The following is a 27,687-nucleotide window of genomic DNA, read 5'->3' as shown; positions in this document are numbered from 1 at the left end:
GGCATAGAATTTTAGGTCCTAAAAGGACTATTGAGAGATAATCTAGCCTGGTTATTCCCAAAGCAAGTTTCAGGCCACACTCCCCTGTGAGGCTTTAACAATACAGATCCCAGGGCCCTGCTTCTAGGGTGTATTATGGTGGAGCAGGAAAAATAAAATTGAGAATCCCAGCTTTTAAATATTTAAAGAGCTTCCATTTTAGGATTCAGGTTTTCTGGTATTTCTGCTGAGGGTGGAGGGAGGGGGAACAGTTTCTCCTAATTCCCCTTGAGGGGTCTGTTCCAAAGAAAATGTGGCAGTCTAGACTGTTGGGCTTCATGAGTTTGTTATGTCCATCAGCCTCTCTGCTCTCACACTCCCTTAAATTGCAGAAGGGGATGGTGTGGAGAAGTGAGAGGTGAGTGATGACTAGAAAATGATGTCTTAATGGGACAGAGAAATGGTAAACCTTGAAAGGATAAAAACCACCCAGGAAATTGTACTCACTTTGCATTTCTATGGACAGCATTGACCAGAGGCTCCCCAATATTCAATTTTCTAAAAAATGATTTATTCTTAAATTTATAATGTATAATGCGGTCTTTTTTGGGGTAGATCTGACTCCTCATTATCTTTTTCTTATACCAACATCAATATCAGTTGATTTTTCCTGCATGGGAGGCATATTCAATGAGGAGTTTATGTAAGGAATGATAAGGGAAGGTAACCCAAACATTTTCCAGGAAGATTTTACTTCGCTATACCAAAATTTTCCTTATTCATTATGCTAAACATAACACTTAATCCAGGGTGATTGGGTCTCCCTCAAAACAGGAAGTAGGTTGTGTTTAATCTTTTACAAATTAACAGTATAAAAGTAGAATTAAGTCTTCTAATTATAGATATTTGGTAACTAATCATTTTGCTTTTACCTAAAGTATTTTTCCATTTGTCTTCCCTTGGATAATAGTGAGAACCAATTTCATGGTAAAATTCCATAAATAAAAAATTAGGTTTCAATAAAAATTATTATCAGTTGGAGAGACTTTCTGGAGATGAAGATAATTTCTTGTTGACAAGAAGTGTCAAGCAGCCAAGGATATGTCAGAGCTATTGACATTTTAAAAAATTCAGCAAGGAAACACTAAAAGCAATAAGTATATCTCTGATGGATTTTGGTTCTAGTGATTTTGACTCCATTTTAAACTTGTGGTAGACTTGCTTTTGGCTTTATAAAAGTAGGAGGGAAAAACCTAAAATAAACAAATATCTCCTTCTTTATATTGCATGTATATTCTATATCGATTTTAACTAAAATTAGATCTTGAAATTTAAAATTGTGGTGATGTTTCCAATTTCTTTGTGTCCTTCCTTCCTTCTTTGAGCCAAATTATGACTTGATTCCTTAGTAAAACTAGTCGTAGGACCCAAATCAGCATTTCTGTAGAAAAGAATTTGTAGAAAATTTTAAGGTTTGATAATACCACTTTTTGTTGATAATTGAGAAATGCCCAAAAGATGTTATTATTTTGTATTGTTAAATGAATCCATACTAATTCACAAGAGAAGTGTTTTATGTTCCCCGTAACTAAACTAATGTCATTTGTTTTCAACTCTGGCACAGATTCTGTGGCTTTTATAGCAATCACTTAACCTTTCTTTGCTGTGGGTCTTCAAGCACGTGGGAATATAATGAGTTGATAATCATCAACCTTACTCATAGAATAACTCAACGGGGTATCCAAGAACATCAAATTACCTTAAAATGACTTCTTATGTTATACAAATAATAAATGATTGTGTACTCCCCCTAAATCACTTATTTGTTAATTTGCAAGTTATTACCTTTGCTATCTTAAAGGATAGAGTTTGTGCAATAGCTAATTTACATAATTTTCTATTTAAATGCCTGTAATTAATGGTAAAAATAGAAAATAATTAATGCTAATAATTCAGAGAATTACCGTTTTTGTAAATCTTTTCTCTACATAATTCAGTTTACCCATAATAATCTTTCTGTTAGTCCTTTAATAAGTTAATTATTCTAAATAGTCTTATGACTTTAAAAGGTTCTTTCTTTGAAGGATTATAAGACTTCTGTTTGAAGTCAGACCCCACTCTCCTGTCTAATTGCCTTTAGCAACCTGCTTTTACCAAAGATGAAACATTTCCATTTTCTTACTGCATTCTCTGCTCAGCTATAGCAAAGTCAGGAGTGGGCATTTTTTCAGTATGCCTTAAGCAGCCCTCTTATGAGGTACCTCCCTTCAGCCTTTAAATGAAATACATACTTCAAATATGCCCATCATAGGTATATTAACACTCACAGGCTCACATGTAGCCACAGGTTTGGACAACCACAAAATCAGTTATGTGTGTACACCTTGGAGACAGAGGATGTTGAATCTCCACAAATTTTTGGTTGAGCACCTTTTTGTACACACTGTGCTTATGTATATGCAGCTCATGTAAGTTTCCATTGAAGTTGCGAGGAGCATATGTACATCGCTAACCAGCTGGGACACACACTGCAGATACTTGTCAATCTCTAAACCAGTGTGGCACACACAATTGCTCATACTTCTCTGAATGTTTTGCTTATTTGTGTGTGGCACTTCTCTTCAAACCTAACCAAGCCCATAGCTGTTTAGAAAGTTGTAGCAGAAGAGGGGGAAAAAGATGATGGCTAGAGAAGAAATTACAGGGCAGAGATTGACTCTGATCTATGGGTTGAAAACTGTGTTCCACAGAAGGGTAAGAGGGCTGACCAGTGAGTGGGGTGGGAGTGGGGGGCAGCCACGTCATTCATAGCTTGAGTTTTGAGTTTGGTTATCTTGATCTAGGGTTTTTGAGAGACTTTTTTGTCCTATTTGTTGTCTCTGTTTTGTCAAAATGTATTGATTTAATCCATCAATAGGCTAAATAGAGCTAAAGATGATAGGAAATGAGGAAGTGTGTGTGTGTGTGTGTGTGTGTGTGTGTGTGTGTGTATGTAAGGTATATTGTATTTGTTTCTAATGTAGAATAGACCCGAAGTTAGTTGTACCTGAGATGTTAAAACAAAACTCTTGTTTCCCCTTGAAGGGGCAAATATCCCCTTCCCAAATGCCAATGAAATTACATTTTTGACTTTGGTAGTAAAGGTGTTTGTTTTTCCATCTTTAAATCTATAACTTAATGTCCTTTCCGTGATTTGTAAATTCACCTTTTTGCTTTTGTGATCAAAGGCACTACAAATACATTTTGTGAAGTACTGAAAGAATAGACAAAGGAAAATACTCCCTGAGACCTCCCAAGGATAAATAGGGCTGATAGGTAATAGCAAAAAAAAAAAAAGAATGTGATTATTGAGATGAATTATAAAGTAACTTCTTCAAACTGAATTAAATTTGATTTTATTTCCTTAACCATATCTTTTAAATAGAATTGAAATTTTAAAAAAAATCACTGGAAGTCATTAACATTCCTATGGATTAGTTTAAGAGTTTAAACAATGTTTAACTAGCATGTACTGTTTTCCAGTTTAGGTCCTTATATTTGGAGCATAATATTTGCCTGGCTGAAATGATTCAGATCAATGGTTTTCAAATTCTGTTTCTTGGAGGTTTCTTTAAAATGCCTTAGGGGCCAGCATGAGAGGCAAAGGAAACAAAGGAGACGGCATTCCTGGCTCCCTTGTTTCAACCCAGGCAACCTCACATTTATCTCTTTTGTGTATCAAGAGTTCTGCTTAGGATTTCAATTAAAAGGAATTCCATTCCTGAAGAGAAACAAAAAACCTTGAAAATCCCTGGCTTAGATCAAGCCCTATTCTCTTGCAAGATTGACTCCTAGAATTTCTTCTACACAGAATCTAAATTGTACATTTTTGTAAACTAGTTTTCATATCAAAATATGAAAATGAGTGGGTGAATGTGTGTCAGTGAACATGTACGTCATATGAATCTTTTTAAGTATCTTCATTTTTGTATGTGTTCATTCAAACGTTGTATGGTTCCTGCTAGGGGTACTATACAAAATAGGAACATTCTTATTGTTAAGGCACTTTGGGGCAATTAAATATTAAGTGGGGAGAAATACAATGACAACATGAGGATGAAAGCATGCTGAATGGTAACCTAATTGGGGAAGAAATGCTTGGAGAGGAAGGAGGCATAGAAGAGGTGGTACTTGAGATGTTACTTTATAAATTAAAACTAATAAGTTAAATATTTTAATTAACATTCCTTGTGGGTTACTTTAAATTATGGGAGTAACAAGAGGCCACTCTAACAAATTTTGGGTTGAGTTTGCAAGAATAAATGCAGGCTAGTTGATGGCAAGAGGTAACAGAGGCCGTGGTGGTGGTGGTTTCATTTCAAGCAGTACAGGGAGGGCTCCATATAGGAGCTAGATATATTGGGTTGGACTTCTGTATCACACTAAGAAACTTGAAACTTAATTCACAGGTAGGTATAAGGAAATAATGAGATGTGTTCATTTGAATGACATAGTCAGATTTGTGCCTTGGAAGGTCGTCTGGCTGCAACGTGCACGGTAAATGATAAGGAAGCAAGAACGGGAATGAGGAAACAATTCAGACCAGCTGCAAAAATCCAAATGAGAGATGGTGATGGCTTCCATCAAGGCAGCAGTAGAGATGGGGAAAATGTGAACAGACTCACAGGGGACTGGAGACTCAGGAAGGGTTCCCAAGTGACTGGATTTGGGGACTGAATGAGGGAGGAGAGTCCGTGAAGGTTTCTGTACTTTTGACTTGTCCAGCTGGTGGATAGCCAGTGTTATTTCCTGGGAGTTGGATGGAGGAGCACGGATTTGGCACAGTGATTGAAGGTGGTGATACATGTTGTTCTGTGAGTGTGTACATGTGATCTAGACCTGGATCTGAACATGTACAGGTTATAGGCACATGGCCAGGAGTCCCTGTGTTCACGTCTTTTATCTACCACTTCCTAGCTATGTAACCTTGGACCTCAGCCTACTTCTTCATCTGTAAATTGGGAAAAATAATATTGATACCTACCTCCTTCTGTTCTTATGAGATAGAGTTTAACAGGTAATAGAAACTCCTTGAGTCTTATCAAATATTGTTATTATTCATCTTTCTCAGACCTCGGTTTCCTCATCCATAAACTTGTGAGGGTTGGGGGACCATGTTTGTGCTGGATTAAATGATTTCTGGGGTCCTTTCTAGCTATAAAGTTTTTCATTCTAATGTGTCTGCTCTCTGTTTACATGTCTGTGAATAAAAACAGTTTTACTAAAAAATGTTTATCATTTCTAGGAACTTGCCGCATCAGACTCAAATTCCCCAACAGCAGACTACAGGTGAGTACTAAAAATAGTAAGCTGATGTTTATGAATGAAGCGAATAGATTAAAAGATTGTTTTAGTAGTAGATAATTTATGAAGCTTTAGCTTTACCAAGTAAGACAAAACAGTTGTGTCATTCTTAAATCAGAGTTAGAACCTCAGGATAATAGCTTAGATTATTGCATAGATTGGCATCAGAGTGATAAACACAGAGTAAATGATCTTAAAGCAAAAGCATCCATGGAGGTCCTGTCTAATTAAGGAAGACTGAATAAGATCCCCTTCCTTCAGCGAAGCTCCCTATTCTTCCCCTTGGTATGAAAGATTCTTAGCTTGGATGCTTCCAGGATTTGTCTCAGTAAGTGAGCAGCTTGAAACTGACTCTTACAAAAGAAAACCATTGTGACTAATCAGTGAGGCTTCAGGGGGATAAAGGAGAAATGGTTGGCCTGGTTTTAATGCAGCTTTAAAAAGCTGTTATAACATGACCAATAACAAGATGGCGGACAATCCTCCCTGTTTCCCTAAGACTTGCTTTCTTTAAGTTTATTTCTTTCAAGTGTCCCTAAAAATTTTCCACAGCCAATTATTTCATTCATCTCTGTACCAAGTAGATAACTTATTCATGATTGTCTTCTAATTAGCGGTTGATGCCTAGTTCTGATTGCCAAGCAACCAGTAATGCCTTTGTAGCTCTTTTGGAAAAGCAAGAGAAGTTTTAAAACTGTAAGTTGGATGTGGAATTCTGAGTATGAATAGTGGTATTGTGGTGGGGAAGCTATTAAGTAAGTCTCGTTAGAACTTTAGGCACATATAGAAAATCTGTGCATATTTCCATTCAAAAAATTATCTTCTCTATTAATGCTTTCGGGAATTTAAGGAGATTTTCGTTTGACAACTTTTCAAAGATTTGAGGCAAGTATAATGAAGTTGTTCATCAGATTTTAAGTACGAGATAACGTTTATACGAATTTTCCCCACAGTTTTGATTGCTGTGTTTTAATTAAATGTTAACATGTTTCAACAAGACTGTTCAATATATTGATGCGGTGATTCTTGTGTGAGCGTTCAGGTGATTGATGAAGGAACAAACTGCTATAAATGTCTAAAGAGCAAAGAAATAAATGACTCCTTACTACCACTAATTTCATGACTTTTTTTCTAAGAGATAAAATTTTAAAAGGGTATTTCTACAATGAAAATGGTAGAACTTCTTCCTCATAGGCTTCAATCTCCCCTAAGATGTTTTCCCGCTGTTTCTTAATTATTTCAGACAAGGAGTGAAGAAAGACAATATCTAGAAAAATAGTAAATAGTTCTTTTGAATATATAAAAAAATCTAGATTTGACTTCTCTCCCCTCCCATTGGGGGAAATAAGGAAACCTAAGTATGTGATGTTAGAGAGATTTATTTAATAGTTGTATACATTTTTAGCAAGTAGACTTATTAGCTTGCTATGTTTTAGTAATAGGCACCGTTTCCAAATAAAAAGACAGTTTATGCCTGAGCAAGTGTTATAAGAGCCAGTGAATTTCCCTAGGGGGATTTTAGGTTGTTCAGCCTAATTTCCTAAGTTATTTTTCTAAAACAGGTTTTGGGAAACAAGCATTTTGCTTGAGTCAGGAAAGCTTTCATCTCCTTTTTAGTTAACATGGTAGCCTATTACCTTCTTGTTTTCTTACATTTTTCTGTAATTTGGGGTATATTATTGCACCATCTCTTCTTGGTTATTTTTGACTTGTTCTCATTTTCAGTGAGTCCCCAAAGTACCTAAATGCTAAAGGGAGAGAAACCACCCTAACATCTTTTATAATTATGATAGATTGTTGTGTTTCTTCCTCGGATAAATATAACACCAAATAGACTTGTGACTCCTGGAGAGAAGAGCTAAATGGGCACGTTACACTCCTTACTCCCTTTCTGTTCATTTGGATGAAAAAATAAAGTTTGTTTCCCAATTTTATTCCATTCTGTGTACACATGCGTAGATTCAGTGCTATGGATGTGTCAAAATTTTCATGGGCACAACTTTCCTGTCCCTCCACATTCTGGTTATCTTAGTATCACAAGGAGGCAACAACATTTGTGCAGGGTTTACATAATTTGCTTTTTGCAAGTACCTCAAAGCATTATGTTGATATCACAGTTTTCTTTATGAAGGTAATTTAAGCACAGTGTTTGTCTCTTGGATATCAAGATATTTTATTTGAGCTTCCTCTATGGAATTTGCCAATGGAGAGTGTATTTGGAAGTTTGTTTTCTTTAGTTAGTTGTTTTCTCTTAAAAGATCATCAGAACTTTAAGAAATAAACTAACTGCTGGGGTTGTAATCCTGCACTTAAGCGCTAGCTCGGATAGTAGAGCAGTTAAGAGCTGACAGTAAGTAGTACTACCATTTAGACCAGCCCAAGCCATCAGTTCTGATGTCCCTTCAGATTTTCTCATTTTCTCTGTCCTTTCTACCCACATGATTTTTTCTAAAGAGGCGTGATTAAACGATGCGGTCATACATCTCACAGTCAGAACTCATTCTTTTTGTTTATTGTGGGAGGAATTTTCAGACCATGCCTTTTGAGAAATATAAAACATTATAACCTTGACCCAAGAGTGAAAGTTGTTCAGTAGTGTCCGACTCTGTGACTCCATGGACTGTGTAGTCCATGGAATTCTCCAGGACAGAATACTGGAGCGGGTAGCCTTTTCCTTCTCCAAGAAGGAGAGGACTAATTTAGACTTTCCTCTTTTTTGTTGTTGTTGTTGAAAACCAAATGCAAAGAAATAATGCAACATAATTATGTTAAGAAGATAGAAAATTATGCCTTGCCATAATTTATTTTGCTCAAAGTCTAAAAGTTGTCTATGTCTAACTCACACTCATATTCATTCTTACATATTGCAGGTAAATGGTATTCCTGAAGAAAGAAAACTAACCGAAGCAATGAATTTGTAATCAGACAATATAGCACTTTTGCGTGTGTGAGTGCCGAGTCACTCAATTGTGTCCAACTCTTTGGGACCCCATGGAATGTAGCCCACCACGTTCCTCTGTCCATGGGGTTTTCCAGGCAAGATTACTAGAGTGGGTTACTATACCCTCCTCTAGGAAATCTTCCTGACCCAGGAATTGAACCTATATCTCCTGCATTGCAAGTGGATTCTTTACCACGTAAGCCACCTGGGAGGTCTTAATATAGCACTTTTATTTTTTTCTCTCTTCCAATAATGCATGAGCTTTTCTGACATATGGTATGCATGTTGACAGTATTAAGTATATACCAAATAATATACAGTATAACATTCATTTTACTAATTTTTTTTGTACTTAAGGCATTTTTGACAATTTTTAAAACATTGATGACTTTATATTTGTTACGATAAAAAGTGATCTTTAAAATAAATATTATTAATGAAGCCTGATGTGTGGCAAAATTTACTTCAGAAACTATTTGATTGCCTCCTGTATAGTAGGAATCTTTTATTGCTAGGAACAGGTTCACCTATTTATTCTTTATTTAATGAGATTTTTATTAAGCACTTCCTGTAATATATAAATGTATGCTGTTGTGTTCCAAGTGAGTAACACATTTACTTAAATAGCGTTGTGGCCTGTAAAGCTTATTCTTTTATATACTGCTTCTTGGAGTGTTTAGGGTAAATGTGGTTCTTTGGATCTGACAGTTCAGATCTACAGTTCATGAAGGGCTGCCCAGACTGCATATTTACCCTGACTCTAGAATCACCTATTTGGTTTTAGAAGCATGCCAGGAGTTGTTGCTCAAAAAGAGAACAGAGTTGCCTGCTGCTGCTGACATGAATTAGTTCCAAAACCCCAGGATCTCCCGTGGTAACAGTAAAGGCTTAGCAGAGTGTCTTTATAACACATTGGACTGCTTCATGCATTGTGGACACTATCAGACCAGTGTGTCCATCAGACAAGCTCAGAGGCTGTCTGGGAAACCTTGTGGTCTAGACCATCTGGAAAATCTTCTCTTAATCTGCTCTGGGCAGGTATCTGTATTACCTATTAATTAATTGCTCAGAGTACACAAATGCTATGTAAATCTGATTCCAGAATCCAAAAAGATTTCCTGTCAGTGTTGTGTGTGACGACTTGTCTTCCACTTAGGGGGGCATACTCTATCATGTCCTTGACATTGAAACTTCTCCTCCCAAGCACTCCTTCCTGGGACTTAACAGAGAATGTGGTGTTGGTGGTTTAGTCACGAATCACGTCTGACTCTTAACAACTCTATATGGACTGAAGGCTGCCAGGCTACTCTGTCCATGGGATTTTCCAGGCAAGAATGCTGGAGTGGGTTTGCCATTTCCTTCTCCAGGGGATTTTCCCTACCCAGGGATTGAACCTGCATCTCCTGTGTCCCCTTCATTGGCAACTGGATTCTTTACCACTAGTACCACCTGGGAAGCCCTGAACACTCATGAGTCAGCTACAGTTTGTGTTAACAGTTATCCCTCCAATGGCTAGCAAAGGGTAGGGTACATAAGGTTGAGTGTTGGCCACAATCTAATGGACAGAAAAAGGCAGGGATGGTATCTTATTCACAGTTCACAGAATTAAAATGTTACTTATGTTTATTGAAACCTTACCACGTTATTAATAAATCTCATGTTTTAAAAGACTGTACATGGGCAACAAGGATTTCCGTGGTTAGATCATCTCACTTTATGTTCCATTAATAGGCTCCAGTTCATCGTAGGTAATTCATCACGTAGTTTTCATATTGACGTTTATATTTGTTAATATCGTGGCAGCGATGGTGGCGTGCTGCTTGGATCTTCTTTCAGGAAAGAATTTGCCATTCAGCTGTGAGGAGAATGGTTAGCAGAGAGCTTCCAGGTGTTAGCACCTTCAGGATCCGCTTTGGCCTTTGAACAAAGGTAGAGCCTTCCTGGGCAGCTGCCCTCCAGCCATGACTGCACATGGTCTGAGTCCTAGGGCCTGGTGTGTGTGTTTGTGTGTGTATGTATGTGTGTGTTTGTGTGCACGCTCAGTCATGTCTGACTCTTTGCGACCCCGTGGACCGTTGCCTGCCAGGCTCCTCTGTCCATGGGATTCTCCAGGCAAGAGCGCTGGAGTGGGACGTCTTTATTTTGTAGCTTTCTATTGGATTAGCGGTGACTGTCAGGTGTGTGTGTTGTGGACAGATGACCTCCTTCCCAATCCTGCTTCCTCTCCACCCCCTTTCCCCAGATCCCCATCATTGGGTGGAAGATTTTCCCCGAGGTTGAAGATTTTCCTGGCCCAGTTCTGCTCCCATCCCCTCTTAACTGTCACAGCTTTGGTCCTAAGAAACATTTGAACTTGCAGTTCTGTTTCAACATCTACTTTCCAGAGGCTCCAACTGATCATTATAATACTTATTTACATTCCCAATCACAAATGGATCAGTGGTTCAAAAATGGCTCACTGAAGAAAAAAAGTGATAAATAGGCACCTTATGCCAATAGGTACACACACTATAATTCAAAACAATGCCGTGAACATAAGAAATGATTAGGGCTCCCATTGAAAATATAGACTATAAGTCTCTAAGTACTGGAATACATGATTTTTGGTGCGGATTTTACATCAAAGAAGCCCAAACAGAAAAGTGCATGCCTTAAAAGTGGATTTTATTGGGTCAGAAATCTGTTCCCTAGTACCTCAATAACTAGTTTGTTGTCTGTTTTGACTAATGTCTGTTTTTGCATCTTTTTCAAACAATACATAATTCCTTTTTAATAAACCAATTGGGAATGAAACTGATTGAATTTATAGATAAATTCAACACAGAAGTAGTGAATTAGCTTGGTTCTCCCCAGAACAGGCCATTCATTTTGGGAGGTAATCCCAGGAAGCCAGAGTATAGAAGCAGAAAGGGTAAGGAGGTTAGGAAGACAATGAAGGGTATGTCATTGAATCTGGCTTTTCTCCTGGAAAGCATAACTCAGTCCTACTGGGATCCTCTAGTGAACTGTGTAGTGTGAACCTCGGAATTTTCCCACCACATACTGAATCACCATCTTGTAGTTGAGTTGCTTGGGAGGGGCATTAACTCCCCTGCACTGGTGGGCTCTGGCTGGGTGAGATGCTGGTGCTCTGGAGAAAAACCTGGGGCAGAGCAGCTCAGAGATGCTATGGACACTGGAGGTGAGAAATTCAGAAAGCTGAATGAGCTTTTAGCAAAATGTCTTGATCAAGGATTGTTGACAGTCAGGGTTTAAAGGCAGCTATTATCACTAGTACTTACTAGCTGACACTCCAGTCCACAGTCTTGCACGACATGCCGATTAACTTGTGGTATACATGAGAGTCATATGTAAGGGAGAATTGCCTGATCAGTTTTTGCTCTATCTTTGAGGTCTCATGCCTCGATTTTCATGTAGGATTGATTTTCATGTAGAGACGAGATTACGTTGTGAATTGTGTTGATGTAACAAACATATCCATGAAATCAGTGTCTTAACACCGTGAAAGTTTACCGTTCAGTCACATCAGAGCCCACCACCCCTATGTCAGCCTTCCTCCATGCATGTATGGTTTGGAACACGTGATATCCAGGACTTCTACAGAATAGGAAATTAAAGCCGAAAGGTCTCGTGGATTGTTTGTAAGAGATGGGCTTTGAAATGGCTACTATCCCTCTTATCTGTACTCTACTGGCAGCTAATATCTTATTACCCAGACATAATCGCCATGGACGCTGGGAAATACAGTCTTCCTATTTAACTCAGGAAGAAAAGCTGGTGTGGTAAACACAAGCGCTGTCCCACAGATGTGGACTGGACACAGCATGTGACCAGTGCTTATGGACTAACAGCTACATGTGAGAATGAAGGACATAGGCAGGTAAGTGGTTCTGTCATCCCGGTGACCTAATTTGTCAAATAGCATTTTTAATTCAGTGGGATTAAAAATAAGAAAGAAACTGCCTAGGTATAAAAATCAAGCTTAAAAAAATACATTTTGGAGAAATACTGCATTGAATTATTGTAGAAAAATATGTGATTTTAAGTTCACAGTCCTTATCTGCTATTTCCAAATCCAAAGATATCAATTTTTTAAATAGCTTCATAGAAAATCAATTTAATGATAGAACTTGACCTGAACAAAAGTAGGAATGCTTATCCTTCTCAATCCTACTTGGTATGAGTCTTTGCTATAGGAAGTTTAACATTTATTATAGGGTATTGCCCTTACACTATTGACTGTGTTACATAATATAAGGAACATACCTTATATTAACTGTACTTAAAGAATCTTAATATTAAAATATACCTCTTCTCAAGAGTTTTCAGTAATGTATTGTGGGCTTACATCAGTAATTTTATAAATAATGAGTTGACTGACTTTTGTATGACAAGCTTGTTTTTATTGCTTCCATTTGGGGGTCCATGTATGTGTCTAAAGCAAATTAAGTACTAAAACAATAAGGCAAGATTGAGATAAATTTGTCTAACAGAATAATATATTTTCCTGTTCCTTTTTTCCCTCTCAAACCATCTCAAAATTTCTTATTGGATTTAGTATCAGGTCATCCCATTCATCCACTCAGTGAATATTTATTTAGGATCTGTTATGTTCTGGGCATTGACTTATGCTTGGTAAATAACACGGACACAGTGTGTTACGAAAGACAATAAACAAAGTCCAGTACACTGTCTGGCGCTAGTTGGTGTTAAATAAATATTTGTTGAGGGAATTAATCTAATGTTAATAAGTAAAGGCTGTGAAGGTTAGAGTGTTGCAATAGGGAATGAAGAAGGGAGATGCTTAGATTAAATGATGAAAATAGGTCTATCTTAAGGGAAAACATTTAAGATAAAATTGGAAAGATCACACGCCAGTCATGCTTAGCATTTGTATTAGATGAAATAGCATGAAAATGGACCCAGAGCACCTTCTTATGCCAGAAAAACTTTAAATGTCCAAAGAATAATGGAGGGTTACCAAAGAGACTTCAGGAGCCAGCTAGAAGGGGCTCACACTGGCCATATATAGGACCACTTGGGTAACAAAATTAGTATAGTAATTTATTATAAACTATAGATCAGAGTCCCTGAATCTATACTGATAAACACTGAGTGCATGCATGCATGAATGAAAGAATAAATGCCTCATTAAAGAAGAATATCAACTAATGTAGAAGATAATGATGGCATTAGCAAATCATCATTTTGGAACCACCACAGAGGTAACTGTTTAACACAGGAATCATAGATAATTAAGTAGAAACTAAGATCTGCTGCTGCTGCTGCTAAGTCGCTTCAGTCATGTCTGACTCTGTGCAAACCCACAGCCCACCAGGCTCCCCCATCCCTGGGATTCTCCAGGCAAGAACACTGGAGTGAGTTGCCATTGCCTTCTCCAATGCATGAAAGTGAGAAGTGAAAGTGAAGTCGCTCAGTTGCGTCTGACTCTTCGCCACCCCATGGACTGCAGCCCCCCAGGCTCCTCCGTCATTTTCCAGGCAAGAGTACTGGAGTGGGGTGCCATTGCCTTCTCCGAACTAAGATCTGGATACTATTATTCTCGGGTATCGTTGCTTCTGAGTCCTCCCAGTGAACACAGCTAGAAAATATGTAGATGTATATACGCACACACACACATCTCTATCTCTACAGTAAAATAGGATGTTTACATAGTCTCAAAATATCTCCCTATAATGTAATGATTAAGTAGTATATTAGTTTCCTGGAGCTGCTCTAATATAGTATCAAAATCTGGGTGGCTCAAGACAACAGAATTTTCTGCAGGCTAGCCGCTGAAATCTCCATGCCAGCAGGGCCATGCTCCTTCCACAACCTCAGGGGAGAGTCCTTTCCTGCCTCTTTCTAGTTTCTGGTGGTTTGCTGGCCGGCTTGGTATTCCTTCTTGCAACTGCATCCCTTCAGTCTCTATCGTCACACGGCATTCTCTCCTTCTGAGTCTGTGTCTTTTCTGTTCTTCTCGTAAGGACACCAAGTCGGATTAAGGGCTGACTCTATTTCCGTGTGACTTCTTAACTATTACATCTGCAACAACCTTATTTCCAAATAAATTCACTTCTGAGGTGCTGGGAGTTAGGACTTCACCGTACCTTTTTATTTCCCCACATTTAATATGTTAATTGTCAAAATACTTTCAAGAAGGTAAGACCAAACTATGTTTCTTTTTGTTTAGTTGCTAAGTCGTGTCCAACTCTCTGCAACCCCACGAGTTGTAGCTCACCAGGCTCCTCTGTCCTTGGGATTTCTCAGGCAAGAATACTGGAATGGGTTGCCATTTCCTTCTTCAGGAGATCTTTCTGACCCAGGGATCAGACCTGTGTTTCCTGCATTGGCAGGCAGATTCTTTGCCACTGAGCCACCAGGGAAACACAGCCCAGTACCAAGCTATGCTCTAATAAGAAAGAAAAAGATTATAATATCAATTTACACCCTAATCCATGCAAAGGCTGGTTGGCAAAGATGACAATAATGATAATATTCATTGCTACTATTGGTTCTAATTAATATATATAATTTTTACACATAAGATTGTTTATTGCAGCAAAATTTTGAAAGTATTGTTAATACCAGAATTGAGAGATTGAATAAATAAATTGTGGTACTTTGCTACAACCAGAATGTAGATTGACAAAGCAATTTTCTTAAAAACTTCTTTTTAATTTTGTACTGGAGTATAGCAGATTATCAACATTGTGATATTTTCAGGTGGACAGCAAAGGGACTCAGCCATACATACACTTGTATCCATTCTCCCCCAAACTCCCCTCCCATCCAGGCTGCCACATAACACTGAGCAGAGTTCCTGTGCTATACAGTGGGTCCTGTTGGTTATCCATTTTAAATATGGTAGTGCGTACATGTTGATTCCAAGTTATCTAACAATTCCTTCCACCCATCCTTCCCCCCAGCAACCTGTAAGTTTGTTTCCTAATTAATATTTGCTTGATTACCATTAAAGGTGAACATTTTTTACATAGTGTTCTGGCCATCTTGTTCTTTCTTCTAACTGTATAACAAAAACCACACATAGTATTAAATTTGCAGTCTTAACTCTTTCTAACTGTACAATTGAATCATGTTAACTGTATTCACGTTGTAGTGTAACAGATTTCTGGAACTTTGTCATCTTCCAAAACTGAAACTGTATAATCATTAAACACTAATTTCTCCTTCCCTTGTCTCAGTCTTGGCAACTACCTTTCTACTTTCTATTATGATTTTTTGACTATTTCATGTGAATGGAATAATATAGTATCTGTCCTTTTATGACTGGCTTATTTCAGGTAGCCTAATGTCCTTGAAGTTCATTCTTGGTGTAGCATATGACAGGATTTCCTTCTTTTTTTAAGGCAGCCTAATATTTCATTGTATATCTATATCACATTTTCTTTGTCCATTCATCTGTTGATAGACATTTGATTTGCTTCTCCCCCTTGGCTATTGAAAATAATAGAGGAGTGAATAAGTGAATATGGATGTGTAAATATCTCTTCAGTATCCTGCTTTGATCAATATATCTTAACAATAACCTTGGCAAAAAGCAGTAACTTTACTGTAAAAAAAAAGTCTGAAAGACACTATTTGAACCAAGCTATTAAAGTTACCCATCACCAGTAATTAATGGGGCAAGTTGATACCACATGCTTCCTGAAAGAATGCAACAAAAGAACCACCATTTCTGTGATATTCTTGCCAAAAATGCCTATCCTAAATTTAGAAAAGAAGAAACATCTGATAACACCGAAATGAGGGATGTTCTATGAAATAACTGGCTTTATTGTTCAAAAGTATCAAGTTCATTGATATATATATCTGAAGAACTCGAGATTAAAAGAGACTAGAGACATTACAACCAAATGCAATGTGTGTCTTGAGCTGTAATTCTCAGCTCTTTTAGAAAATAAATTTTATAGCTAGAGAGAGAGATATATAGATAGAAATAAAAATGCAAGTATGATAAAATATTAATGTTTCATAAATTTGAGTATGTGGTAAAGTTATACTGTATTTAAAATGCTTTGCAAATCTGAAATTATCTCAAAAATTCTTAAAGATAGCACTAACTAAAATGTTAAGAACGGATAAAAGAGCAAGGGGTTAAATGTAGAGGAAAGAGGAGCAACTTTTGAGAATGCAGATGAGGAAGAGAAAACAGAACTATTTGTCTTTGAGAAATATTTTGTATATAGAACTGATGGGATTTGTTGATGACTTGAAAATGTGGGGAGAGGAGGAACGAAAATAATTTCCGGAGCTTTGTCCTAGTTCTTGGGTATATTTTTTATTTACTGAGTTTGAAAAGGTTGAGCAAAGAATATATGTCAAGGATAAAACCAAGAGTTTTGTTTTGAATGTTTTTTTCCTAATTACAAAGGACAGACAGCTCTTATCAGTGCAAAGAGCAAGGTTAGACATGCTGTCTCAGGAATTTTCTGTGCCATTTGCCAAATTTTTGTGTATATAAGTTGGTGGTAAGCCTCTGAAACAAATTCTATTGGCTATCACAGATAGTAAAACGTTAACTGGACATGTATACTAAAGTGTGGTAATATCTATTTCAGTGCAAAGTGTTCAAAGGTTCTGTTATGGATATAGATAATGAAGTCCAGGGGTCCTGTTTCAGGTGAATGTGTAACACAGGGCTATCTTAGACAAACCTAAAGAAGAACAAACACATTTCAAAAGTAAATAGTTATGGCTTAATTTGTCTGTGGGGATTCTTCATCTGTGAAAATTATTGAAAAATTGAAGTGAATAATTAAAATGGATTCCTCTTTGTGTTCAGGAATCTGAATATTGAGATCATGAGCCACAGGCCAAGCTAGGTAGTTAGGATCATCTCAATGAATTCTTTATTGACTGGACATGGAATTTCTGGTGAGACATACCAGTGCCATTGGTGATACAGCTATCAGATAATCATGGATTAGATATACATATGAGGTGTTTCTTAAAAGAGCTTGGATCTATCATGACAAATTCTGCATCAGGGTGACTCACAAGCCTATTTTGTGAGAAATGACAAGTGTCTAAATTTTAAAAAATGAGTTGGAAGATGTATGCTTCAACTGGATTATGCTAAGTATCTGATTTCTTGATGTGTCCTTTATCTACTGCTACAGTTCTGCTGTGATAAAATGATAAGCATTTTGGGGCTCACTTTAAGTCAACCATTTAGGCTGGGTTTTATTAGAAGTTTCTTCTAGTCTCAGTTAAATTTCCTCATGTGTTGTGGTGCTGACTGACTACTAATCTAGGATGGCCTCAACTGGTACGGTGGGAAAGCTTGGTTTCCACCAAGTTTATGTCATTTAATTGGGCACTTTTATTCATGGGCATTTTCTCATAGCATGGCAGAAACACAAAAAGGTTAGCAGAAAATCTACTTCTTTCAAGCCACACTTTGTGACACAGTTTCTAATATGTCATTTGTCAAAGCAAGTAAACTGATTGAGCCCTAAATCAGAGTAGGAGAAGAAAATGATTACCCCTATAAGCTTACAGGCATACTAAATATGGTACAGTTATTAACTGGGGCCATTAATATAATCAAGCTACCATAGTCTGCACACTGGCCCTGAATGTTTATGTTCCTTTCACATGCAAGCTATACTGAACCCCTTTCCAGGCTCCAAATTCTCATCCTAATACAGCAGCAGACTTAAAGTACAAGATTTTATGATCTACATCAGATGTAGACGCTTCTCCTTGGGTGTGGCCCCTCTTGGTATGAAGATATACTAAACTGAGTGATCAGTCTCATTTCCATAGTTTCTCATAGTATGATGAGATAGAGACGATAAATACAGTGGGTACTTCTTTTTAAAAGAGGGAAGCATTGGAGATGTATAATAATCAATGGTTTGTTTTCAATCACTATATAGAAATTGTACACTTAACAGCTTAGAATAACACAATGATCTCACAGTCTCCATGAGTCAAGAGGCTGGGTATGGATTAGGTGAGGCCTCTGCCCAGGGTCTCACCAGGCTGAACTCAGGGTACTGGCCTGGCTATGATCTCATTTGAGACTCAGGGTGCTCTTCCAAGCTCATGGGTTGCTGGAAGAATTCAGTTCCTTGTGGTTGTAGTACTGAAACCCCTGCTCTCTTGGTGGGTATAGGTTGGAGACCCCCTCACTTCCTCAGTTTTACTCTCAGTTCCTTGCCCCTTGCATAGTTATTCACAATGTGGTATTTCCTTTTTCAAGGTCAGCAGGAGAACCTCTCTCATTTTGAATCTCTCTCTTCAGAAATGGCTCAGAAATTATTTTAAGGGCTAATTTAATTAGGTCAGACTTGAGGACAATCAGTTTTTCAATGAACTCAAAGTCAACTGGTTAGTCATCAAATCACACCTTTTTCTTAGTCCTCTCTATACTCAATGAGAGGGGATTATACAGGGTATAATTATACCAGGCATGAATAATGGAAGTTATCTTAAAATTCTACCTATTATAGTCCTTCCACTAGTTCCCAAAGATTCATGTCCTTTCCAAACATTTGCTCCTTTCCTAGGGGCAATAGTCCCAGGAATATCATACTATTATAGAATCTGTTTAAAGTTAAAAAAAAAAAAATCTCATCATCTAAGTTTGTATTTCACGATATTATCAGCTCCAAGTCCAAAACTTCATTATCAAACATTATTTTAAAAAGATGCAAATAAGGCTCCTGGATGTCATCTATTATGTGAAGTTCTTGAAATCTGATTTCTCTTAACCTATGACCCTGTGAAAGGCAATGGCACCCCACTCCAGTACTCTTGCCTGGAAAATCCCATGGACAGAGGAGCCTGGTAGGCTGCAGTCTACGGGGTCGCTAAGAGTCAGACATGACTGAGCGACTTCACTTTCACTTTTCATTTTCATGCATTGGAGAAGGAAATGGCAACCCACTCTGGTGTTCTTGCCTGGAGAATCCCAGGGACGGGGGAGCCTGGTGGGCTGCCGTCTATGGGGTCGCACAGAGTCGGACACGACTGAAGTGACTTAGCAGTAGCAATGACCCTGTGAAACCAAAGAAACAAGTTATTTTCCCCCAACACACCTTGACTACAATGATGAGAGAAGTGTAGGATAACAGTTATCAACATTCTGACTCAAAAGGGTGAGAAAATAGTAGATTAAAAGGAAACATTGGTCCATTAACAGTCCTGAAATCCAGATGGGCAAATGTTTTTTCTTATATTAGGTCTCAAGGCTTGGGAAAAATCGTATGTGACTCTTGCTTCCATCTGAAGATACTCATGTGAGTCACTCATTCTAATTTCGTGAAAGATATTTGAATCACTTATTCTAATGTGAAAGGTAGCATGTATTATCCGGAGAAGGCAGTGGCAACCCCCTCCAGTACTCTTACCTGGAAAGTCCCGTGGATGAAGGAGCCTGGTAGGCTGCAGTCCATGAGGTCACTAGGAGTCGGACACGACTGAGCAACTTCACTTTCGCTTTTTACTTTCATTTATTGGAGAAGGAAATGGCAACCCACTCCAGTATTCTTGCCTGGAGAATCCCAGGGACAGGGGAGGCCTAGTGCGCTGCCGTCTATGGGGTCGCACAGAGTCGGACATGATTGAAGCAACTTAGCAGCAGCAGCATGTATTATTAGCCTGTTTCTTGCCAGTAGAATTTGGGAGAAGGTGATGGCAGCCGACTCCAGTACTCTTGCCTGGAAAATCCCATGGACGGAGGAACCTGGTAGGCTTCAGTCCATGGGGTCACTAGGAGTCGGATATGACTGAGCGACTTCATTTTCACTTTTCACTTTCATGCATTGGAGAAGGAAATGGCAACCCACTCCGGTGTTCTTGCCTGGAGGATCCCAGGGACCGGGGAGCTTGGTGGGCTGCCATCTATGGGGTTACACAGAGTCGGACACAACTGAAGCAACTTAGCTGCAGAAGCAGGGAGGTATTAAACAATTTCCTTGAAATCTTATCTTTACCTTTTCTCAAGAACTTAATGGACTTTCCATGGATCTCATGGAGATCAGCTTCAGTAGACCAAAGCCAGATCCTTAGACTTTTTTGAGCTAATTCCTTCTCTATCTTTGATAAAGATATCCTCTCTATCTCATTTCCTGCTGAGATGGCCAAGGGACAGCGCTTTTATGTTTCTTTGAGGCCCTGTGATTTGATTGGAAAGATCTGGGAGGCACACCCTTAGTCTCTTGCAGTGGTCATTTATGTGACTGAATACATTTAAATTTTTAAAATTTTTTTCTCTTTTAGGAAAGCAAAGCGTGGTGTACAGTATAGGAGAGCTCCAGACTTGGAAGTAGACACATGAGTTTAACTCTGTTTTTACTCTCCTCACTAGCTGTGTGAGGTTCTATGAAATAGAGGTCTCTGTTCCCTTAGCTGTAAAAAGGGCAAGATGAACATCCTCTGGGGTGGGAAGAGGATGCTTGTCATGTGGTGGTAAAGAGTGTACAGTTCAAATCCCAGCTCAGCCACCTATTAGCCATGGGACCTCAGTTTCCTTTTTTTTTTCCTTTACCATCTTTAAAAGAAAAAAAAATTTTTTTAAGTTGGCTGAGCTGAGTCTTACTGCTGTGCATAAGCGTTCTCTATGTGGTGAGTGGGGGCTGCTCTCTGGATGAGGCGGCTTCTACTGTTTGGAGCACGGGCTCTAGGGTGCATGGTTATGGGGTACAGGCTTAGTTGCCCCATGGCAGGTGGAACCTTCCTGACCAGGGACCTATGTCCCCTGCACTGGCAGGTGGATTCTTAACCACTGAACTACCAGGGAAGTCCTGTGACCTCAGTTTTCTTACTTGAAGGGACAAGAGGATATGCCAGTAATACCGACTTTAGAGGACCAATTGTGTGAATCAGAGACGTTTGACCATTTGGCTCATCCACCTTTTTCCTTCTGCCACACTTTTGGTAGCCATTTCTATCTCTAGGCCTTTTTTGTCACCTAGAGAGGCTAGAATTTCAAAAGTTTTTTAGTATATATTGTATATAATATTTCTTCCCTCAATTTCTCCTTGCTGTCATATTTAACTGTAGGCAAATCAGGAGTATCTTCAACAATTTTTCTTGAAAATCTCCTTATCTTTATATGCAAATTTATTGCTTGTGAATTCCGTTTTCCGCATTAGTGCAGGACACAATTTTTCTAAGCTTTCTGACACTACACAACAAGAATATATCTTCCTATAATTTCAAATAATCGATTCCTTATTATTTCTTTGAGCTCTCTGTAAATCCAGATTTACAGTATCTGTAAATAGCAGTATTTGTAAATCCAGATTTCTACTAAAAATCAGTTCTAGGAAATTGAGTCTTTTCCTATCATGTTCCTCATAATTCTTTATGCCTAGAAAAAACTTTAAACAGAGTTCTATACCCAGGTTTTAAAAAAATGAGGATGTAATTGAATATTTCCAGATGAACAATAGCTGAGGGAGGCCTTTTTTCCCTAACCATTAAACATGCTTCCCTGGTGACTCAGTGGTAAAGAACAGTCCTGCCAATACAGGAGACCTGGGGTTCAATCCCTGGGTCAGGAAGATCCCCTGGAGAAAGAAATGGCAACCCACTCCAGTATTCTTGCCTGGGAAATCCCATGGACAGAGGAGCCTGGTGGGCCACAGTCCATTTGGTCACAGAGTCAGAGACAACTTAGCAAGTAACATGCACGCACATAAGAATGCTGAAAGGAATCCTTTGGGGTGTAATGAAAGGACATTCAACAGTAACTTGAAGCCATACAAAGAAATAAAGATCTCCAACAGAGGCAAATACATGGGCAAATTTAAAAGCCAGTGTTACTGTAATTTTGGTTTGTAACATAACTACACTTTTTATTTTTTACATGATCTAAAGACAAATGCATAAAAATAATTATATAAATCTGTTATGTGACATAATAGATAAAACATAGTTTGTCTCGTCAATAACATAAAGGGGGGTACTGCTATATAGTAGCAGAATTTCTGTATGCTACTGAAGGTGGTATCAATTCAAATTTAAATGTTTAGTGTGAGTTATCTGGGGTGTGTGTGTGTGTGTGTATGAGTGTGTGTGTGCTTGTGTGTGTTAGGAGTTTAGTCCTATCTGACTCTTTGCAACCCCATGGACTGTAGCCCACCATACTTCTCTGTCCATGGAATTTTCCAGGCAAGTATACTGGAGGGGGTTGCCATGCCCTTCTCCAAGGGATCTACCCAAACCAGGGATCAAATCCAGGTCTCCTGCATTGTAGACAGATTCTTTACTGTCTGAGCCACTAGGAAAGTCATGAGTCCTATGGTAACCACAGGGAAATATTTATACCATGTACACAAAGTAAATGAGAAGGAAATTAAAGAATTTCACTTCAAAAAATCAACTAAGCACTGAAGAAGGCAGTGATACAAGAATGAGGAGATAAAAGGTACATGATATGTTTAAAATAGTCCATCCTAAAGGAAATAAATCCTGGATATTCATTGGAAAGACTGATGCTGTAGCTGAACCTCCAATACTTTGGCCACCTGATGCGATGAGCTGACTCATTAGAAAAGACCTTGTTGCTGGGAAAGATTGAAGGCAGGGGGAGAAGGGGACAACAGAGGATGAGATGGTTGGATGACATCACTGACTCAATGCACATGAGTTTGAGCAAGCTCTGGGAGTTGGTGATGGACAGGGAAGCTTGGCGTGCTGCAGTCCATGGGGTCGCAAAGAGTTGGACACTATTGGGCGACTGAACAACAACATATATCTAAAACAGTGAACAAAATGTCAGAAGTAAGTCCTTTTATAAGTAAGTGCTTTAAAACTGGATTAAACTCTTCAATCAAAAGTCAGAGATTGGCAGAATAAAAAATATTATTCAACTCTATACTGTATACAAAAAACTCACTTCAGATCTAATGACACACATAGGTTGAAAGTTGTCAATTGATTTGCAGTCTGGGTGCCAAGAATATTTAATGGGGAAAAGGACAGTCTTTGCAATAAGTTGTGCTGGAAAAACTGGATGTTCACATGCAAAAGAATGAAGCTGAACTCTTACTTTATACCACATACAAAAATTACTTCAAAATGGATCAAAGACCTGTAACAAGAAGTGTACTTTCATTAGATTTATCACTATATTATTTTATAACATATTATGACATAATATAACATATAATAGAGCCTCTATAATTAAAACTACCTAGGGCTGTTGCATAAGTAGCTAGTGATACAGAGTAAAAAGTACATAAATTATTACATACACATGAATGAGTTTACTATACATTATATATAACATTCAGAAAACTAAGATCATGGCATCTGGTCCCATCACTTCATGGGAAATAGGTGGGGAAACAGGGGAAACAGTGTCAGACTTTATTTTTTGTGGGGGGGCTCCAAAATCACTGCAGATGGTGATTGCAACCATGAAATTAAAAGACGCTTACTCCTTGGAAGGAAAGTTATGACCAACCTAGATAGCATATTAAAAATCAATGGACCTTGCCAACAAAGGTCTGTCTAGTCAAGGCTATGGTTTTTTCAGTGGTCATGTATGGATGTGAGAGTTGGGCTGTAAAGAAAGCTGAGTGCCAAAGAACTGATGCTTTTGAACTGTGGTGTAGAAGACTCTTGAGAGTCCCTTGGACTGCAAGAAGATCCAACCAGTCCATTCTAAAGGAGATCAGTCCTGGGTATTCATTGGAGGGACTGATGCTGAAGCTGAAACTCCAATACTTTGGCCACCTCATGTGAAGAGTTGACTCATTGGAAAAGATGCTGAAGCTGGGAGGGCTTGGGGGCAGGAAGAGAGGGGGACAAAAGAGGATGAGATGGCTGGATGGCATCACCAACTCGATGGACATTAATTTGGGTAAACTCCGGGAGCTGGTGATGGACAGGGAGGCCTGGTGTGCTGCAGACACACTGAGTCGGACACAACTGAGCGACTGAACTGAACTGATAGATAATATATAAAGTCAATGATGGAAAAAGCTGACTATTCAATAAATAGTACTGGCAAGTAGGTAGTCATTTGAAACAAAATTAAGTTGGAGTCCCTTTTCATGTCATAAGTAGTAGGAAAAAAATACAAGGGATTTCCTTTATTAGTTTGGAGTGGATGAATCTTCTTTAACTATTCAAAATCCAAAAGTCACAAAAGAAAAGACTGACAAAACTTTATATGCTTATAAAACATCTACAAAGCAAAAACACCATAAGCAAAGCAAAAGACAGACTGAGAAAATTATCTGTATTTTACATCATAGGAACATGTGAAGAATTCCTTGAAGTTGATAAGAAAAAGACCTACAATACATTAATGAGCAAATAGCATAATCAAAGTAGTCACAGCAATTGATTTAGTAATTTCTGACTAGATGGGACTTCCCTGGTGGCTCAGATGGTGAAGAATCTGTCTGCAAAGCAGGAGACCCAGGTTCAATCCCTGAGCTGGGAATATCCTCTGGATAAGGGAATGGCTACCCACTCCAGTATTCTTGCCTGGAGAATTCCATGGACAGAGGAACCTGGAGGGCAACTGTCCTGGGGTTGCAAAGAGTTGGACACGACTTAAGTGAGTAACATTTTCACTTTTTTTTCACACTGTATCTGGGATGTAGGCTGTGGGAGACAAGCGTTGATGTGTTGTTGGTTGTAAGTATAAACTGTGAGGGTCCCTAAGGAAAGCAATCTTGCTATAAATATCAAAATTGGAAATGCATATATCCTGTGACCCAGTCATCCCACATCTGTGAACTTAACTTTTATACATAGATTCCTATTGGTAGAATCAGCTCAATTCAGTCACTCAGTCGTGTCCAACTCTTTGCAACCCAATGGTCTGTACCATACCAAGCTTCCCTGTCCATCATCATCTCCTGGAGCTTACTCAAACTCATGTCCATTTAGTTGGTGATGCATTCCAACCATCTCATCCTCTGTCATCCCCTTCTCCTCCTGCCTTCAATCTTTCCCAGCATCAGGGTCTTTTCCATGAGTAGAATATGACATATAAATTCATCTATTCACTATAAGTATTATTTGTAATAGCAATTTGTTGGAACTAATTAATAAGAGAATGGTGGGGGTCAGTAAAGGGATGGTAGGTTGCTGTTGCCATATAGCCTTACTGGGGGGTTACAAATAGTGGGAAAACTATACATGAAGAGGGAAGGATCTGCAAGGAATATTGCAAAGTGGAAAAAAAAAAACTACAGAAACCTGGATAGTATATTTTATGTTAAAGAAATGGAAATATGTATTTCCTTGTGCTATATAAAGGGACTGAAAGAACACATGAAAAGCTAGTGAAAGTGGCTACATGTAATGGGGGAGAATTAGATGAGGAAGAGTGGAGTTAAAAACATTGGGTTGGCCAAAAAGTTTGTTTGGGTTTTTGTGCCATCTTACCAAAAACCCTGAGCGAACTTTTTGACCAACCCTAGAAAACTTCTTTTAATATTTTTATTTTTATTTTTGAGCCATCTAAATATATTCTCTATACAAAAATAAATAAATCAAAATAAATAATGCAGGACGTTGACCTTGAGGGAAGATGCTAGGGACATGGCTGGCGCCAGTATACATTCTTATTTTGGTTATCGACACATATCTCCCCTGGTATTTTAAAGACGAGCAGAATGCTGAGAGAGAGGCTTACCAATCCTCTGGTGTCTTCTTTCTGATACCCCTTATAACTCCATTGGTATTTTCAAAGCTAGTGCCTTGCCAAAGATGAAGTGTACACATGTTTCATGCGGGAAGTGATGGGTAATTTTAATTTTTGTTCCAATAATATGCCTGTTCCTTTTACATGTCTCCACTCAGATAAAATTAGAACTCTGAGAAAAGAATTAAAGATAACCTCTGGTCTGGTAAAAAGGGGATATCAAAGGTTTAAATCTGTAGAAAAGAAAAAAATTTGGACAACTGGTATTTGTTAGAGGAAAATAAATCACAGCAAGTCAGTAATCAAATAATATAAAACAGGATGGAGGTAATAAGACTAAAAAATTATAGTTAGCAGTATAAATCAGTTCAGTTCAGTCGCTCAGTCGTGTCCGACTCTCTGCAACCCCATGAATCACAGCACGACAGGCCTCCCTGTCCATCACCAACTCCCGGAGTTCACTCAGACTCAGGTCCATCGAGTCAGTGAAGCCATCCAGCCATCTCATACTCTGTCGTCCCCTTCTCCTCCTGCCCCCAATCCCTCCCAGCATCAGAGTCTTTTCCAATGAGTTCCCAAAGTACTGGAGTTTCAGCTTTAGCATCATTCCTTCCAAAGAAATCCCAAGGTTGATCTCCTTCAGAATGGACTTGTTGGATCTCCTTGCAGTCCAAGGGACTCTCAAGAGTCTTCTCCAACACCACAGTTCAAAAGCATCAATTCTTCAGCGCTCAGCCTTCTTCACAGTCCAACTCTCACATCCATACATGACTACTGAAAAAACCATAGCCTTGACTAGACGGAACTTAGTTGGCAAAGTAATGTCTCTGCTTTTGAATACGCTGTCTAGGTTGGTCATAACTTTTCTTCCAAGGAGTAAGCGTCTTTTAATTTCATGGCTGCAATCACCATTTGCAGTGATTTTGGAGCCCCCCAAAATAGAGTCTGACACTGTTTCCACTGTTTCCCCATCTATTTCCCATGAAGTGATGGGACCAGATGCCGTGATCTTCATTTTCTGCATGTTGAGGTTTAAGCCAACTTTTTCACTCTCCACTTTCACTTTCATCAAGAGGCTTTTTAGTTCCTCTTCACTTTCTGCCATAAGGGTGGTGTCATCTGCATATCTGAGATTATTGATATTTCTCCCGGCAATCTTGATTCCAGCTTGTGCTTCTTCCAGTCCAGCGTTTCTCATGATGTACTCTGCATATAAGTTAAATAAATAAGGTGAAAGTATACAGCCTTGATGTACTCCTTTTCCTATTTGGAACCAGTCTGTTGTTCCATGTCCAGTTCTGTTTCTTCCTGACCTACATACAGGTTTCTCAAGAAGCATGTCAGGTGGTCTGGTATTCCCATCTCTCAGAATTTTCCACAATTAATTGTGATGCTGCTGCTGCTGCTGCTGCTAAGTCACTTCAGTCGTGTCCGACTCTGTGTGACCCCAAAGACGGCAGCCCACCAGGCTCTCCCGTCCCTGGGATTCTCCAGGCAAGAACACTGGAGTGGGTATTTATTGTGATTCACACAGTCAAAGGCTTTGGCATAGTCAATAAAGCAGAAATAGATGTTTTTCTGGAACTCCCTTGCTTTTTTCATGATCCAGCGGATGTTGGCAATTTGATCTCTAGTTCTTCTACCTTTTCTAAAGCAGCTCGAACATCAGGAAGTTCACGGTTCATGTATTGCTGAAGCCTGGCTTGGAGAATTTTGAGCATTACTTTACCAGCGTGTGAGATGAGTGCAATTGTGCAGTAGTTTGAGCATTCTTTGGCAT

General features: G+C 38.6%; 1 protein-coding gene across 4 annotated transcripts in view; it reads left to right on the top strand.

Annotated features, from left to right (window-relative positions):
* SGCE (sarcoglycan epsilon) overlaps window positions 1–8,705 on the top strand; it is a 71,037-nt gene extending 62,332 nt beyond the window's left edge. For 2 of the 4 annotated variants that reach the window (XM_040260450.1, XM_040260449.1), the window contains 3 exons: window positions 5,264–5,307; window positions 6,173–6,207; window positions 8,193–8,705. In XM_040260450.1, coding sequence (XP_040116384.1) covers window positions 5,264–5,307; window positions 6,173–6,207; window positions 8,193–8,243 — 130 coding nt within the window. In that variant the 3' untranslated portion in view covers window positions 8,244–8,705. The remainder of the gene's footprint in view (window positions 1–5,263; window positions 5,308–6,172; window positions 6,208–8,192) is intronic. The other 2 variants (XM_040260453.1, XM_040260451.1) reach the window with 1 other exon arrangement.
* Window positions 8,706–27,687: the final 18,982 nt, after the last annotated feature.

Source organism: Oryx dammah, unplaced genomic scaffold, assembly GCF_014754425.2.
Source record: "Oryx dammah isolate SB20612 unplaced genomic scaffold, SCBI_Odam_1.1 HiC_scaffold_18, whole genome shotgun sequence".
Taxonomy (NCBI): domain Eukaryota; kingdom Metazoa; phylum Chordata; class Mammalia; order Artiodactyla; family Bovidae; genus Oryx; species Oryx dammah.
The sequence above is the reverse complement of the archived record's forward strand: the minus strand, read 5'-3'. Positions and strand labels throughout refer to the sequence as shown.